Source organism: Poecilia mexicana, unplaced genomic scaffold (genome assembly GCF_051168715.1).
Source record: "Poecilia mexicana isolate PSO_F unplaced genomic scaffold, ASM5116871v1 scaffold_16, whole genome shotgun sequence".
Classification (NCBI taxonomy): Eukaryota; Metazoa; Chordata; class Actinopteri; order Cyprinodontiformes; family Poeciliidae; genus Poecilia; species Poecilia mexicana.
In genome coordinates this window covers 26,031,679-26,048,573 of record NW_028263385.1, presented here as the reverse complement: position 1 = coordinate 26,048,573, position 16,895 = coordinate 26,031,679, and the positions used below count along the sequence as shown (strand labels likewise).

General features: G+C 38.3%; 1 protein-coding gene across 1 annotated transcript; it reads left to right on the top strand.

Moving 5' to 3' along the window:
* Positions 1 to 1,498: 1,498 nt before the first annotated feature.
* LOC106929114 (DEP domain-containing protein 1B) lies at positions 1,499 to 15,374 on the top strand. Its single transcript, XM_015005793.2, has 11 exons — positions 1,499 to 1,636; positions 3,568 to 3,833; positions 4,097 to 4,241; positions 4,548 to 4,675; positions 4,801 to 4,931; positions 5,027 to 5,074; positions 5,256 to 5,396; positions 5,481 to 5,647; positions 6,850 to 7,026; positions 10,497 to 10,679; positions 12,986 to 15,374. Exons 1-11 carry the CDS (start codon positions 1,589 to 1,591, stop codon positions 13,148 to 13,150), a joined length of 1,599 nt encoding a protein of 532 aa, XP_014861279.2. The 5' UTR covers positions 1,499 to 1,588; the 3' UTR covers positions 13,151 to 15,374.
* The last annotated feature ends 1,521 nt before the right edge of the window (positions 15,375 to 16,895 follow it).

Here is a 16,895-nt window from a genome sequence, read left to right as displayed (position 1 = left end):
TAGTGGCACAATTTGTTGATTTTGCATGAATTTCCACGGTAATTCTCAGGAAACTGGAGGGACTGATTGATATAATTTGGCAGCAAACAGATAAAGTCATTTAATGTGAATCTTTTTGGAACTTAGCATTAAAAGTTTCATTTTTTACCGAATGACACTTCATGACAACTTTATGAAGAATCCGAAGAATCCCTCATCTTTATAAGAGGTGTTATGTCATGTTTATGACAGTGTAATGTCAGCCTTATGCACACCCCTGTCTAACTATTATGTATCAGCTTTTTGATTTAATTGCTTTATGACATCATAGGAACTGACATCACCTTACGGCACATCTAACACTGTATCAGACACAATTTTGTTCACCACATAAGCCAGGATGCCAAATATTTTTTTGGACATGTTGAAATGTTTGATAACTGTGATAAACTGATAACTTCTCTACAAGTCTTAGCTCATGTTTGAGGACAGAGTTAAACAACGTCTGAGATCAAACATTTCAGAGTTGATGTAGCGGTCTAGTTCAGTCATTCACCATATTGCTGATGATATAACCTGGATGTGAAAGATTGTTTATTATTCCACAGAGTAAACAAAACAATCTACTTATGCTGTAGTTAGTATGCTATTAAAGAACCTGTAGGGAACACATCTCTCCAGCTGTCCAAAGGGTTTCTCATTTAAAACAGTTTCAAGGGATGGCACATCCTTCGAGAAGCTTTGAACCACTTTAGATTATTTACCACAGGGGTCCACTTCTGATTTGAAGGTCACCTCTGCAGACACATACAGTTTTCCCCTCCTGAAGACGCCTGCAGTCATTGTTATTTTGAAGCATTGCTTTGATTATGCTTAATGTGTGCACAGTGTGAGCACTTGAAACCAAAGTCAAATTCCTTGTTTGTGCATGTAATCTTTGCCAGAAAAGTTCATTTGAATGAAAAGGCTATACCAGCAGCTTGCCATCATTGCATAACTATAGGATAATTTAAAATGTCTAGGTACAATTTGTGCTTTGACTGTGGTCAGTTCACTCATAAACATATGGCTATACAGTGCATTTATAAATATTTATAAGTACTTTTAATATTGACAGAAACTGAGGCATTAACAGCAATGGTTCTGGGTGTATCTTAGTGTTTTCAAGTTCTAACCAATCAGAAATCATCTGCAGTAATCTGTAATAAATTGATTTTTAAATTTATGTATTGCTGTTCTACCCACTCAAAGGGATGCCACGTGCACAGCTGCGCTCACAAACGCGCATACGTTCAGAACTTCGTTAAATTCAGACAATTTTACATGTTAAAGCCTAAAACTGAGTGAGAAGCCTGTTTTTAAAAATCATTTCTCGTGTTAATCCAGCAGTCTGTCTCATAAATCATCGCCCCTTCGAGCGTTAGTGTGCAGGTCACGTGACTAGTTCGCCGTCCAGTCACGTTGCCTAATCCGAGTGACGCACCAGATTCAAAGTTGGCAGCAACGCCTCCGTCTAGGTTGCCCTGGCTCACTTTTTTTTTTATCGCCGTTTTGGGATCATTTTTAGTACTTTATAGCTTCATGTTTTCGCTCGTGTGGCTATAAGGGCATGGAAGGCCAAGTTATCGGAGCCGGGCCATACCGGGCCACGAAGCTGGTGAGTTTCTTGCTCGTTTGGGTAACGTGAGTGAAGTGGAAAAGTGTATGTTTTCCTTGTGATTGTCAGTGGTGTATAATGCTCGTTTAATTAGCATCTCTTTATAATATGGCCACTCTACAAGCCTGACTTCTAACTAAACGACTAGATTACATTAAAATTCAATTTACTGACACTAAAACAATCAATATCGCTTCTGAAAGAGAACCAGGAGACACAATGTACTCATTCTGTGACTTGGAACTTTGCACTTGAGTAACTGCTGATAACAAACACAGTGTTTTTGGTTAAAAGGTTACATAAAGCTATTAATATCACAATAAATTTGGGTGTCAATTATTCATTTGTCGTTTGGGTTTTTCCCAAGATGGACTAAATAATACAACATACAAGAATTTGATCTGGATAGATTTACGGCCACTTTTTCAGAAATGGTAGGTCAATGTGCAAGCATGCAGAGTGGTGTATCTCAAACAAAAAATATATAGAGAGAGATTCTTACTTTCATTCTGAGATGGTTTTATTGAACGGTTTGCTGTATGGCCATAGTATTAATATACAGCATCTTAAAATTTACCAAAATGTCTTTGTGTAACCTTTCCTAGTGTAACATTTCTGCTACATTAAAGTAAAAGTATCACTGGAAATATTAATGCAACAGAGCATGAATTCATATTTATGCTGCTTGTATAACCTCAGTGAATTAGAGGTTTTAAATTAGCTTTATTCAGACAGATTTGACAATATAAAAGAAAAAAATCACAGGAATTCACTTTAAATTCAGAGTAAATAGCTGGTTCACGTTTTAAAAACATCTTAAATTGTATGTTCTTACTCACTCAACCCTGGAAAACAACCTTATTAAAACCATTTATGCCCCATGCTGGTTTTATCAACATCTGACTAGAGCTGAGCATGAGGATTGATTTTAATTGTAATTATACTGTGTCGTTCTATATTAAAGACTGAGGAACACACCAAGATAAAAATATATTGTAATTCAATTTGCCCATCCCATGCAATGGAAAATCTTCCCACGCAGGAGACGCTTATAGTAGGGAAACACTCAAGTAATAATATTAGCTGTGCAGGTCTATTGAAAAGTCCTTGGCGTTGGCGCTGCGGCCCCAGTAAACACCATAGAAAGACAGTGAAGCAGAATCTGGAAAAAATTATTGTGTTCTTTTGCTATTATTTCAAAGGGACTATTTATTTCAATCGCTATAGAATCTGTTCTGAGATTCTCTATCTTTTTAAAAAGGAGAGCTCTCATTGAGTTTTCCCTTCTGTACAGCAGATACTTATTTTTATTGCTATTTTTTCAGCGATTCTGGTCATTTTCCCCAATCGTCCCAAGGCCAGTGTTAAGAATTTTTTTATTTATTTTTGTTTGTATAATTATATACCATTTAGCACTTGTTGAGCTTTATTGACTCTTATGCAACCTCGTCTGTCTGCTCTGAATCTGATTGACTTTATTCTTTTCTCCCACCCATTCAATTAACTCTATCAGGAGCTGACCGACTAAAACACTCAAATATGCAAATGTTGTGATTATATAGCTGATCTTCATGTCCTGTAAAGGACTTATTTGAATAGCTAGAGAGATTTAAAATGGCTGTATTCATTTGAAGTTGACAGAATATTTCTGACTATCTTGTAATGTATGTCTGAGGTGCCGTCTATAATGATTGAAACTATAGCAACCGTCAGCTACTTTTCCAATGCAAAATGATTAATATTTGCTGATTGAACGTTCAAAGCCTTCCTGGAACTACCGCATCTCATTTCTTGTTATGAAAGAATTTCTTGTGGCAAAGTATTTGATGTCTGACATCTAATAAACACTCAGTAGATGCTCTAACATCTTAGCAGCTTTTCTTTAAACTTTTCTTTTTGTTTTTAACACCTTCTGTGTTTCCCTAATGCAGTGGAATGAAACCATTAAGCTTTTTCGTGGAGGTATGCCGTTACGGAGGCACTGGGCGAACTTTCGCTGCTACGACTGCACTTTCACCGGTTCGGAGGCGGTGGATTACCTTCATGAGCTGCTCCGAAGCAACTACAACTTTGGGCCCGAGGTAACGCGTTACCAGACTCTGCAGCTGCTCAGGAAGTTCTTTAAAGCCCACGTGATTGAAGACGTCAAAGGACGCCACGGGACAGAGGACTTTGAAGACAACAGCCATCTGTACAGGTAACGAAGGCATGGGATTTTAAAAATGCAGGTAATTTCACTTGGTAGACAAAAGATTTGTACTTACTCAATAATGTTGTATGTGCAGGTGCATCTCAATAATATATTTGTGATTTGATGTCAATCTTATTTTAGTTAGATACAAATATTGTTTTGCTCTTCCCTAGGTCTTGTCTCCGAAATCAAACTTCACAGCGTTGTTGTTGTTTTTTTTGTTTTTTTACTTTCGTCCCATCTTAGGTGCTGTCATCTTTCTCTTTCAGGTTCCCCACAATGTCTCCGCTCAAGTCTCTGCCAACAAGACCGTCATGGAGAGATGATGGTGACCTGCCCAGGCTCATCCGCTGGGATGACTACGAGGAACTGCCTCAGAAAGAAAATGTTGCACCTCAGAAATCTGCAGAACTGGTGAGAAAAGGCCACGGACATTTCGCTCCTTTCTGTGGCTTCATCCAGATATATGGAGATTTATCGACTTTTTATTTCCTGTACATACAGAAAAAAACCCTATAAATAATTATTCTCGTTTCGGTTATTTTGTCACCCCTAAATATGGATTGAGACACATTTATTTTAATGGATTGCCGTCAAAGAATACATTCATTACTGTTCTCTCTGTCATGTAAATATTTAGTCATCTTATTGTTTCACTGGATTGCTGTCTCGCTTGGCGTTAATCTTCTTTTCCCTATTTTACGGATCCATTTCAACAAGACTTCAGACTTATGGAATAAAAGACACAGCGTTGCCATTGGAGATGTGCATGAATGCAAGCTCATACGTAGGAGGGAAGTGACTTCCAAACAAGTGGACCACATCTGGAAATCGATGACTATCACACAGTGTGTTTTCATTTCACATGACTTGCATCATTCCTGCTTTTTTTTTTTGTTTTGTTTTTTTTTGTTTGTTTTTTTAGTTATTTGTCTCGTTTTTTCGTGCTAACTTTAGAGTGTTGTTCCTTTAGTTTGCAGAGAGTTCTGGGCCTGAAGACGTTGGATGGAATTTTAAACCCAGCACATGTGAATGGGAAAGACATTGTTGTCAATATCTTCAATGTTAATAAAACAGGCATAGTTGTACTGGAAAACAAAGCTGGTATGATGCTGGACGATTCCTTTTTCATTTGATTAAAAATGTACTGTTTTATTTATTGTTATGGTTATTAAAGAACCATATTTTTGCATTTCCAGAGGACATGCCATATTGGGTGGTCTCAGCAATGAAATGCCTTGCAAACTGTAAGTATCTTTTGGTGCAAAGGTGATACTTATAATGCAACAATTCATGACAACATTCGAAAAGTACTCCTTCATATTCATGACAGGTGTTATTGCCAGGTTTATGACAGTGTCACGTCAGTCTTATGCTCAGCCTTTCAAATAAAGCGTCGCTAACCTTTCTTTGACTTTTTCCGCCCAGGGCCTGAAGGCAACGACGCCAAACAGCCGCTGTACCCAGGGTTTGAGAGAGATGTTCTGAGGACCGTAGCAGATTATTATCAGAAACTAAAAGAGCCCTTGCTGACCTTCCATCTTTACGAGGTCTTTGTCAACATCCTCAGTGAGTTATTCACATTGTCTTTCTATACCTAATGCAGTCTTCGCCCCCTCAGAGAGCAGAACTCGTCTCTCTCCGTGTTTGCAGGCCTGCTACAGGAGCAGGATAAAGCCATCGAGGCCCTTCAAGTCAGCTGCCTGCTGCTGCCACCGCCAAACCGCAGACGGCTCCAGCTTTTACTGCGCCTCATGGCTCGCGTCTGCCACAATCCCCGCCTGCCTCCTCTTAATGACACTATTGCTACCCGCACGCTGGTACGACTTCCCTCAGTTTAATCTCTATGTTCAGCCGTACAGACTTTCTGTTTTACTGAGCTCGTGGCATGTTCTACATAAGAGCACTCTGACAATTGCAGAACATGTGTGGTGATATTTATGAAAAGCTTGCAGCAATAAGTAGAGTTTGCCTTCTGTCGCAACTGACGAGGTTGTTGTTATAATTTTAGTCATTTGTTTGATCTGTTCCTTTTTTCACTGTTGATTGATAATGCAGCATACATCTACAGTCAGTGTTAACAACAACAACTGGGAGCATAAGTTTGAATTTGTGGTCTCTAATTGTCATGGGGTCAAAACAAGGCTGGACGTGGCTGAAAAACTTGTCACGATATATGCATTTCATATCAGTCAATTGATAATTATTAATAATATGATTTGGATTTTTTTTTTTTTGTTTAAAATATTTGAAATACTGCCAAACTGGTTTCGTTACATATTTTGTTTTATCCACAGTTTTCACTCCATGCTGTTTTTTTTTTTGTTTTTTTTTACTTTTAAGCAGTTATGAGGTGCAGCGGCAAAACCTGGAACTGCTGCTGCGCAAGTTACGCAAGAGGTTGTTGCTAGGTAACCAAAGAGCGAGTTAGTTGTTGCCACCACCAACCTTTCTCAGAGAGATTGAGCAACTAAAGCCGTTCCTTTGTCTACAATTCCCATAATGCTGTATGTTTCTGAATCGCAGTCCAGTGAATATTCCATAATATTGAAATTTCTATCAGAGGTTTTATCTATTGATATTAATCACATGTCTATTTTGATATAAATTGTTATTGACATATTGTCTAAACCTAGGTCAAAATTATACATACAGGCTCGATTACATACACAACAACCCCACTAATATCAGGTCAAGTTTTGCTTAGCAAGTTGCAGAGAAAACACTTACCTATTTCAGCCATCAACATGCTCCAGGCAGTATTCTATCCTGCTGATATAATATCAGGACTTATACAGTTACACCCTGTATTAAAAATCCAATCTTGCTGTTAATTTGGAAACTAACTTGTTCATCTTGGGGATAGACTGTAAGCATCACCTGAAACACTGCACACATACAAAATATCTTTAGTATTAGCTGCACAGGATTGGTCATTTATTTCGTTGGTCCTTATGCTACGGTAATTGTGTTGATAATGAAGTCGGTGCCCATTTCCTGTTCCTCTGTGATCCGTGTGCAGATGGTGCAGATGTTCTCTCACTGCGTCCTGGGCTCCCCCGATGACATGGACTTGGACGAGTTGCTCGCTACCAAACTGGTGACCTTCATGATGGAGCACCACCGCGCGATCTCCCAAGTGAATGCCAAGCTGCGTTGCCAGGTTGAGGAGCATCTGTCACACTTGAAAAGAGCTCAGGTCAGTCATGTTTAAACAGAACGCAAACACGAAACAGAAGTTATGAGCCAACTTCAACTCACTAGGTTCTGCTTTTTGTTTTTCTTCCATGAAATATCTGTGACTGACCTGACTTAGGTTTTATTTCCAATTACCGTATTTTCCGCACTATAAGGCGCACCGGATTATAAGGCGCACCTTCAATGAATGGCCTATTTTAGGACTTTTTTCATACATTAGGCGCACCGCATTATAAGGCGCATAGAATAGACGCTTCATACTCTATTATTACACATCCACATTAATAAAGAAATGGTCCCCGAGTACTTTATATAGTAGGCTGGCCCAGTCGTTGTTTCACTCACGGTGTTGGTGTTGCGATATTATGCCCAACTGCTTTCTGGGTAACGCAGACCAACCGACACGCTGCCGCTGCAGTCTCTGTCTCTCTTCCCCTGCCCCTCCCCCCCTTTAAATGTATTATCAAACTTTATTAACAAACCAGTGTTCTGACAACTATCCCAGCATGCACCGCGCACTACTTCTTCTACGGGGAAAAAGAAGTTGGCGGCTGCTTACCGTAGTGGACCAACTACGTAAGCAGCCTACTGCATGTCTGTGTAAACATGACGTCTTTCATTTCGATCTGAGTTAATTAGCGTAGCATTTCTGCCGGATTTTCACAACATATCAGCCACGACAATGGACAGGGGAACCAACAAGTTCATGTCATCTTTTTTGGACGACATCAAGGTGTTTGAGCCACTGGATGCCTCCAACATTGTGCGCGTCACAGCTAAAAGCTACCGATAGATGAGGAAAACAGCAGATCCTCACACCCTCAGCATAAATATAGCTGTGGACAAGATCACTGATGCCTATTGTTCTTGCAAGGCTGGGTAAGTCGGCATTCATGGTTTTGATGGTCCACAATGTACATTAGCATATGTTTACTACTGTAGCTTGTGTTTGTGAGACGGTCACGCACGTGGTAGCTGCACTGTGACCTAAAATGGGCATTAGCCAATGAAACGCGGCCCCTGTGGTAAGGTCCGTTGCTGGACCTGTTGTGGCTCAATATTGGTCCATATATAAGGCGCACCGGATTATAAGGCGCACTGTCGGCTTTTGAGGAAATTGAAGGTTTTTAGGTGCGTCTTATAGTGCAGAAAATACGGTAATTCTATTACAATTTACATACCAGAATACACAAACTTAGTCCACAACATGTTGTGTTTAGATTAGATTCATTCAGTTATTGAGTTACGAATCAGAGCTAAGAAGGAAAACGATGTCTTGGCTCTGACAAAGTCAAGCAGAAATTAAAAGGAAAAATGAAGTCCACCACAGAATTACCTTGTTTTACTAACAACACATGATTCTGTGTCATAATGTGTCTCATCAACACCAAATCACACAGATAATTGATATGTCAAATAACATGACCGCCTCATTACAGCAGCACAACCTGGCAGCATTATCCAGCAAGAATCTGAGATTGTGTCCTACTGGTGTAAAGTGGTATAAAATTGATTAAATTCATAGTAGTTCCGCTGATGCAATCTAATAAAACATTCAACCGTGATGTCACATATTATTACAGAAAAAGAGGCCCTACTGTTTTCCTCAAAATGTACTCCAAATAATCCAAGGCCATCTGTTATTTTTTATTTTTTTATGTTTCTAATCCGTTTAGACACATCTGTGCTGTATGTTCATTTTTCCGAAATGTTTAGCAATGAGAATCAGGGTTGGAGCAGGTAGTGGTAAAGTTGCATCTATGAGGAAGTTGTTGTAATTATGAAGCAACTCTTAAATATATGTGGTATGAAAAACTGCATGATGCTTGAAGGGTTTTTGCTTTGTGCAATATGTAAACACAGAACACCATACTTTAATGTATGCTCCCTAACAGCTTCATTGTCAGAAAGTGTGGTAGAGTTTTGTTCAATTCCTCTGCACATTAATATTATTCCAAGAGCACAGGGGATCAAGAAGGCAGAGCACTGACAATTTGTATTCAGTCATGGTAGACTATTATCTGTTAATGGTAAAAGTCAACCATGCGGGCTTTGAAACCGCACTCTGGATGGAGTGTTGTGTATGAGATTCTTTTTTTTTTGCTGGTAGTTATTTACACAAGTGTAGATAACTCTTCGCTTGATTCAGTAGGTAAAACCAAACGTTGAGGCCCTGAAGGCAGCTTGTAGAGCTAATTAAACGAGACAGGGAGCCTCTGAACACCATCCTGCTGTTTGTCAGGGAGCTCAAGAACATTTTAAACCTAATTGCACACGGGAGCATCAGTAATTATTTATGGTCCAGTAGCTGCTACGCAGTGCAGAGGTCTTCAGAGGATGGCCCGTCTTCAGGTTTATTACAGACTCATAATAGGGTCAGTATATTGACTCAGAACAAAAATGAACTCATGGCTATGTTTTTGCTGCAGTGTTAATACTGTTGATGGATGGTTATTAATAGCATTTTTCTAATCTAATGCTGATTATTGTGATAAATCAAATTTTATGAGGTATTCCTGCGGCGTGTGGCTGGAGTGATCTGATTTGCTTGGAAGGATCTCAGAACATCTCGATCTCAAATCTTGGATTTGAATGTCGGAGACGTCTTTGCGTTTTGTTAATTTTCTCTGTTGAAGGTAGTCTGCAAATTATCATCACTGCTTCTTCCTCGTCGGCCATATTTGTTTGCTCTGAACTTACGTTTGATCTTGAGGGTTTGCCAGATTTCCAGTTTGACATCTGAATGCTCATGTGTGAAATCTGTTTGTGAATGGTGAGTTGTGTTGTCTTTGCTGTGTGTCTGGACAACACACACTACTGGGCCAACCCTGTTTTATCAACGATATTTGGTAGTCGTGTGTGGGGTCTGTCAGGTATTTAAAATCAGCCAACATTTCTAACATACTGTCATATGAACTAGACATTAGTTATCATCGGGTATAAATTAAATTTTAAGCAAAAAAAAAAAACATTACCAGTAGTGGTATACTTTTTCAGAATTTCACTTGGTATCATACTGACTCTCTCACTAGAACACTGTGTTTTCTGTTTTACATTACAGTTGTTTTTAAACGTGAGATAACCAGCAACCCTGAGCATCCTCTTCCTGAGACTGTCTGCAGTCAGAGGAGTCTCTAGAATCACTGTAACAAAGACTGCTACAGCAGTTCTTTCTGCCAACAGCAACTCAGAAAAATTACATGAGTTGCATCCATCATAGGATTCATAAAATATTACTGAATTGAATGCGTCTTGAGAATTAAATCCTCTGTCTTGGTGACATGCTATATTAAATATGAATGTGCACTTTTTAAAAAACCCCAAAAACTTAACCAATAGATGAGATGTAGAGCCTCGTTATATTTCGGCTGTCCTGTCGAGCATAACCACACCCTCGGCTATACTTCTGACCTTCCAATTCAAAACTACCAGAGAATTTCATGGGACATTTTCTTTTCCTTCTTCCGTCAGATCAAATATGCAGGCTCGGATACAGATTTCAGTGCATCGCCGGCTTTCTGCAAACAGATCAAGAGAGTAGACTGTGAGGAGCAGAAAGTTATAGGAACACAGATCCCCCTGCAGCAGCTGCTGGAAGGTCTGATCGCAGACCAAGAGCTCCCTGCAAAAGACAAGAGGAAAAGACTCAAACAGGTACGAACATACATAGGAAAAAAACAATTATCACAAACAATAAGCTGGAAGGATCCATAACTCCTCCATGTGCATTTCATGGAAACCACTGCATTGTCTTTCTTCTGCAGAAAATCCGACCCTAATTGGGGCATGCCATAGCAATGCATAGGGAGAGCAGTGACTGACCTGCAGGTCAGTCACTGCCTCCATGCATTGCATGGCAGGCACCTATTGTTCTACACCCAATAGAATGTCTGTTTATTATAACATCTTCTTCCATTACCGTTAATGCGGCTCGTACCGCTGCGTGCCCACCCACAAAAGTGGTATCAAAACGTGCGGCTCGATCCCGGCATTGGAGCTATTATTTTTACTGGGATTCTGTGTAAAAATGACGACATAAATTGAGAAAAACGAAAAAACTTGAGTCTGAGGAACTCACAGCATCACTAAGATTTCTCTCTGAAACACACACACAGCACAGTGGAGGTCTGACTCCAAAACTCTGTTTAACTCCCCTCACAGGCACAAATAGCGGCCTATTGATCTCAAAGTCCGTCATGACATAGATACACATGCCTGCTCCTGTAAAATGTTTTCAAAATTTTCCTAGGGCTTATGGTTTTTTGTCAGGGTCCTGGAGACCGACGCTGGGTGTCTCACAAGTATAGAAACCAGCATCTTGTCTGACTGAGAGAGCCAGCCCAGGTGCAGATCATTAATTACCATAGCAATGGGTCCTAGACAGAGGCAGTGAGTATTCCCACAGCGCTGAATCAGATCTCACAATGCATTGTGGGAAGAATACATATTTCCTGTGACTATTCATGTTTTGCTTACATAAAATTATTACTTCTCTGAATTTTTGAGTGTAAATTAAAATCCTTAGTATGAAAATGTATCTTTTTTTTAGAAATTAACAATTACCAACTGTTTTTTTTATTTTGGAACTATGAGTGAGAACCACATGTGCGAAGCTTATAGTCGTCGGTCTCGGATTAAATTTCACTGACTTGGGGTTTATACCTTGCTTTTCAATGGTGACTTATATCACCATAATATACCTGATGATAATTACAGTTACTCTGTGCTAGTTGTGGGTTAAGTATCTCAGACCTGCATATATCTGTTTCTCACGGCAAATTTGAAACGCTTTGTTTAAAGTGATGGGCACACTTTGGCAGGCCCCTTAAAATTTCTGCAGGAATTTTCTAGTTAACTTTATGCTATACCAAAGACACTTTAGAGATCCAGCCTTGAGAGCTAGACACTATCCAGCGATAATAATGAGAAACTGTGGTGCAATAAGAGAAACTGCAATAAGAAAGTGTGCACATTATTTGGATTGTTGTTGGATGACCTTAACCATCATAACACCATATGGGAGTATAATAAATCATCTGTATGCATTTTCATAGCCGTGTTTCCTCTAGGGCATTGGCCATGGGCGTTGGAGAGACGTAATTATTTTTTCTTTCATTACTCCCCCCTACTTTCTTTTAATAACAGCAATCAGTCTGTAGAGCAGTTGATTGGTGTAATCTATGTAATGACCATTAATACAAACAAATGCAACAGCTGGTGAAGAAATACTTGAAAATGTCTTGAATACGTTTACATATTTGACAGAATATTCCTAAGGGGGAAAAATGTTCTCTGTCTTTCATGAACTGTGTTTATGTATCTCTCACATACGTCTATCTTCATCTGCTGTGTGTCTCTCTCTCCCTCTATCATGTAAGTCTTTTCTTACCGAGTTCAGGAGGGGGAGGGCATTTCCCCTCACACATCCAACCAGATCAACACATTTCCTTCAGGTGATGACTGGATTTTTCAGTTCCAGAAAATTTAGAGTAATGGAACCTGTTGGCAAACAGCAGTTGGCTCTGTTCACGCCTGGTGCTAACATTTGTCCTGGGCGATAAGGGTAATAAATGGATAGTGGTGGCTGCAGGGGTGACTACATCGAGACAGATTAAGAAAACATTTAGATCAACTTTCCAAGGCGGGTCACACTGGCCTCTGTGGATGCATTCTTCCAAATGCGAGTCAAATTTGTCCTGAACCTTGATAAGACACCACATATACTTTATTGGTCTCTAAGCCAGAGTTAGTTTCCGATGGGAAGTGTTTCTGTTCTTTTCCAGGAAAATGTATTCTCTGAAAAGGAAAGCCCTGTCTTTGAATTTCTGTTTCAATCTGACGTGTTAAGTCATTAACAACTACGACTAACAACCAAAATTCTGCCGAGACTCTAAAGGTGTGATTTACAAGGGTTCTTTGACATTCTACTTGATAACAAATTACATTTCTTCCCCTTTCAGTTCCAGAAGTCTTACCCAGAGGTGTATCAAAAACGATTTCCCACTGAGGAAAGTAAAGCTGCTGTCATTCCTGAGAAAGCCCCACGGCTCAAACCTCACCTCGTGCTTTTCAACCTCAAGAAACCATTCCAGCCTTTTCAGAGAAGCTGGAGTTTCAGGGCATGAGCTGCCACTACTGATGCTCATTTGTGCTCCAACCTCCAAAACTCATCTCAACCTCATTTAATCACAAGGCACTACAATTGTAGCTATAACTGTGGGTGGACTGGCCACAGTTTTGCTACATTTTATTAACAGCTGTAGTTTTATTTTAACAATCATATCAGTTTCTATGGTATTGTTAGGCATAAAGGCAAATTTAGTCCATTTTCATAATCACAAGGGATTTTTGCCTTTCCACATAATCTGTTTTGGCAGATGAACACTTGCTCTTATCATGTGAGAGGGTGAACAGATCTTTTTCTAAGGGCACGTGTCATATTTTGTACAACTTCTATGTTTAGGTTAAAGCTCTGAATGGCTGTTAAAATTTTCATCATCCAACTCGAGACAAAATATGTATGGGGCAACGTTGTGTTCAAAATGTTAAACTCGGGCATTGATGCATATAACAAAGGACTTCTCAGATAAAAGTATTGATGGCAAACTCTTAAGCTTTGATATAAATTCATAAAGTAAGGAATGATATAACTATTTTTCAAGTTAAGAGAACAAAGTCAAATGTGTTACATTAAAGCCATGGCTTGGAGACCTAGTAGACAAGCAACCTATCCAAGCATTTAAAAGTAGAAATGCAAATCTTCCATTGTCTAGCAATCCTGAATTTTAGGATCCTGATTCGATTCAGAAACAATATTAAATTCAGAAACCAATTTTTTCTTTTCAAACGATCTACAGATTCTGTTTAACTTATCTGACTGACGAGAGGAAACACAGTGTAAACAAATAGAACATTTGAAACAATTTTCATTCCCATCCTATCTAACCTGGCTGTTTTCTTTTTTTTTTTCAAAATTAAAAAATATTTACGAATTATTCAGAATACATACAGTGGGTGAGGCCGCCTTCTGTGGTGGCAGATGCGTAATGCGATATGCAGTAAGTTTTTGCTTCATTTATTTAGATGCCACCAGCTTTACTTGGACAGGCTCTTGCATTAGTGAATTGTGCAGTGGAAGTGAATGGAAGCAGCGGAAAGTGCCCCTTTTCTCCACATAATCAGTTCCTGCTGCATTTGTTAGCATGTAACTGAAGTGATGCTGATGTCGAAACGTTATTTCAAGGTCATCATCAATCACATGACTTAAACTCATTAAGCCTGTCTGATATTAGTTTCTTTTACATAAAATGTTTAGCTCTTAAAGGAGACTTCATGCTATTGCTACACGTGGTAAGGTTGATATGATTTGTTCATTTGATAAACAAATCATATCATAAAAAGACATTAAAAAAGAACAATGGAATAATGATACTTGCCCTTTGAGAAAAGTGTTTTGTTCTTCTCTCCAAAACTAGAAATAATGATATAATTGATGTAATAACACTGGAGTTATTAGTCATCTTAAAATAAATAACTATTTTGAATTTATGTACTTTTTTATGTTCTAGATTAAAAAAAAAACTTACTGAGACAAAAGTTTTAAAAGTATTGACAAGTTTTGTGTGTAGATTATACCACTTCATTCAGTATTGATTATGTGAGATGATTTTCTGTTACATATCAGATATTTTTTATGCATTTGTAACTAAGTGGATTATGTTAGGGGCAGAAATGTCCATGTCATGTTTTGCTGTAATGATGATGATGATGCTGAATTTAGGCAGCTTAATTGTGTACAAATTTTTAATAATGTACCTACTATAAATGAACATATCAAATGGTTCTGTAGAATTGCTGTCTCAGAACAGAACCATGAGTGGATTAAAAGTTGACTGGTACTTTGAGAACCACTATAATTATAGACAGACTTAGACTGTCCAGATGTATTACTTTCATATCATCATTATTAATTTTTTTCTAATGTTTTTTTATTTTGTTTGTTTTTTTGTATAACTGCATTGTAGAGACCTCATCTCAGGATTTTACGTGATGCTTTTTGTTTTGTATATATGTTTTGCTTCCTTAAATTGTACTTATTTCATTTACTTTTTTTTTCCTCATGATCCTAAACGTAGCTACCAATTTAATCTAATATCTGCTTTGCCCTGCTATGTCAGTGAATTTTCCCTTCACATAATTTGAGACTTGAAATGTTGGATTTTCATGATCTTTAATGCTGGAATAGCTGTTACACTTGAATTGCTGCTTAGTGTGATAAAAGAAAACACTGGAGGAAAGTCAATTTAATTTCTAATATTCCTAATAAAAAGTTGTCACTGTTTTATATTACACTGCTGTGTTTATTTTGAATATTATTGTTTACAACACAAACTATACCCCAGGATATCACTTGAACGGCTTCTGTTCTGATGAGCTGAGTTAATGTGTTGATGCGCAGGATAAATTTGTTACAATTGAGTGATGATGGATTCTTAATGGTATGGTGATACAGCTGATAAAAATAGAAGTACATCAATGTAAGCTTTCATTTATTTTCTCTTTTACCTACAATCAATCATGCAGGGATTATCAGAAAAAACAGTGTTGTGAATTAGTTTTTTGTTTCAATGGATAAATTAAGATATTCTACTTGAATTGGCTCTCCAGTGAACCCAGGCTGCTGCAAAATTCGTTTTGAACATAACGGGAAAACTCTGATACTATCGCTGTGACTTTAGGGCACGGTTCATGACACCCCTCTTTCTGCTCCATCGCTACAGAATTCATGGATATATAAATATTGCAAATGATTCGGCAGTATGTAATCTCATGCTACCAGAGGTGGGCAGAGTAGCGAGGAACTCTACAAATGTAAGAGCATGTTTAATTCAAAATAATACTACTTGGATAAGAGTACAAAGTCGTCACCAAAATACAAGTTCAAAAGCATTTTGAGAAGATAGGGGGTTTGTTCTGTCAGACCATCAGTTCCCGAAACCACACACAAAAGAAAAACCTTGTAAAAGTGAACAGGGGACTCCATCTCTTAAGACTGCAAGAGGCAATGGTTTAAAACAGTGTATTCACACAAAAAATAGACAATTATGTACAAATTCTTTTTTTGTTGTTAATGATATAAAATCTGTACAAATAAACATCTAATGATAACAAATGTGAAACCTAAAGTTCCAAATCTCAGTTTTTCTTTACATAAAGTTTTCAGAAACGAATAAATACATTGGAATAAATATGTTTTGACAGTGCAAACCACTACCAGGGATGTGAGAAACTTACACCGCCTCCTAACAGCCCCACACCTATGGAATAAGTTTCGAACTTTATCCCTTTAGACTGTCAGAGGATTGATTTTTCATTCCTAGTTGGCTAGGAGAAACAGTACAACTTATTTTTTGTGACTATTCTCGTGTTTAGATCAAATATCTGGAAATATTTTATCTTCCTTGTAGCGTGTTAGGCCAGTGAATCAACAGCTTAATGGTTCACAGTCAGATTTTTCGTTTTTGTTTAACATCAAATAGTGGAAATAATATCTGTCTGATTCAAACTAAATACTTAGAAACAGAGTTAATGGCGACCGACTACTAATTAGATTCAGGTCTTGATATTGTTGACGTCCCTCCTGTCTGTCTATATGAAAAAAATAACCATCCTCCCTAATTTACATGCATTACCATGAACTCATTTGAAAGTGATTGGTGAGAAATGTGCTTCAGTTTTAATTAGAAAGCAGTCAGATCCTCTGAAGGAGAGCTCGCTCACTGATGAACCCCTCTGGTTGTCTCCATTGTTGTCTCTGCTTCTTACGCCACCATCATGTTTGTGTCCACAACTTTTACATTGACCTGTCTG

Bases quoted from the DNA above. Each gene is read 5' to 3' on its own strand.
- LOC106929114 (XM_015005793.2), top strand. From the start codon at position 1,589: ATGGAAGGCCAAGTTATCGGAGCCGGGCCATACCGGGCCACGAAGCTG. The intron at 3,834-4,096 runs GTAACGAAGGCA...TTTCTCTTTCAG, and splicing joins GACAACAGCCATCTGTACAG to GTTCCCCACAATGTCTCCGC. The intron at 10,680-12,985 runs GTACGAACATAC...TTCCCCTTTCAG, and splicing joins AGAGGAAAAGACTCAAACAG to TTCCAGAAGTCTTACCCAGA.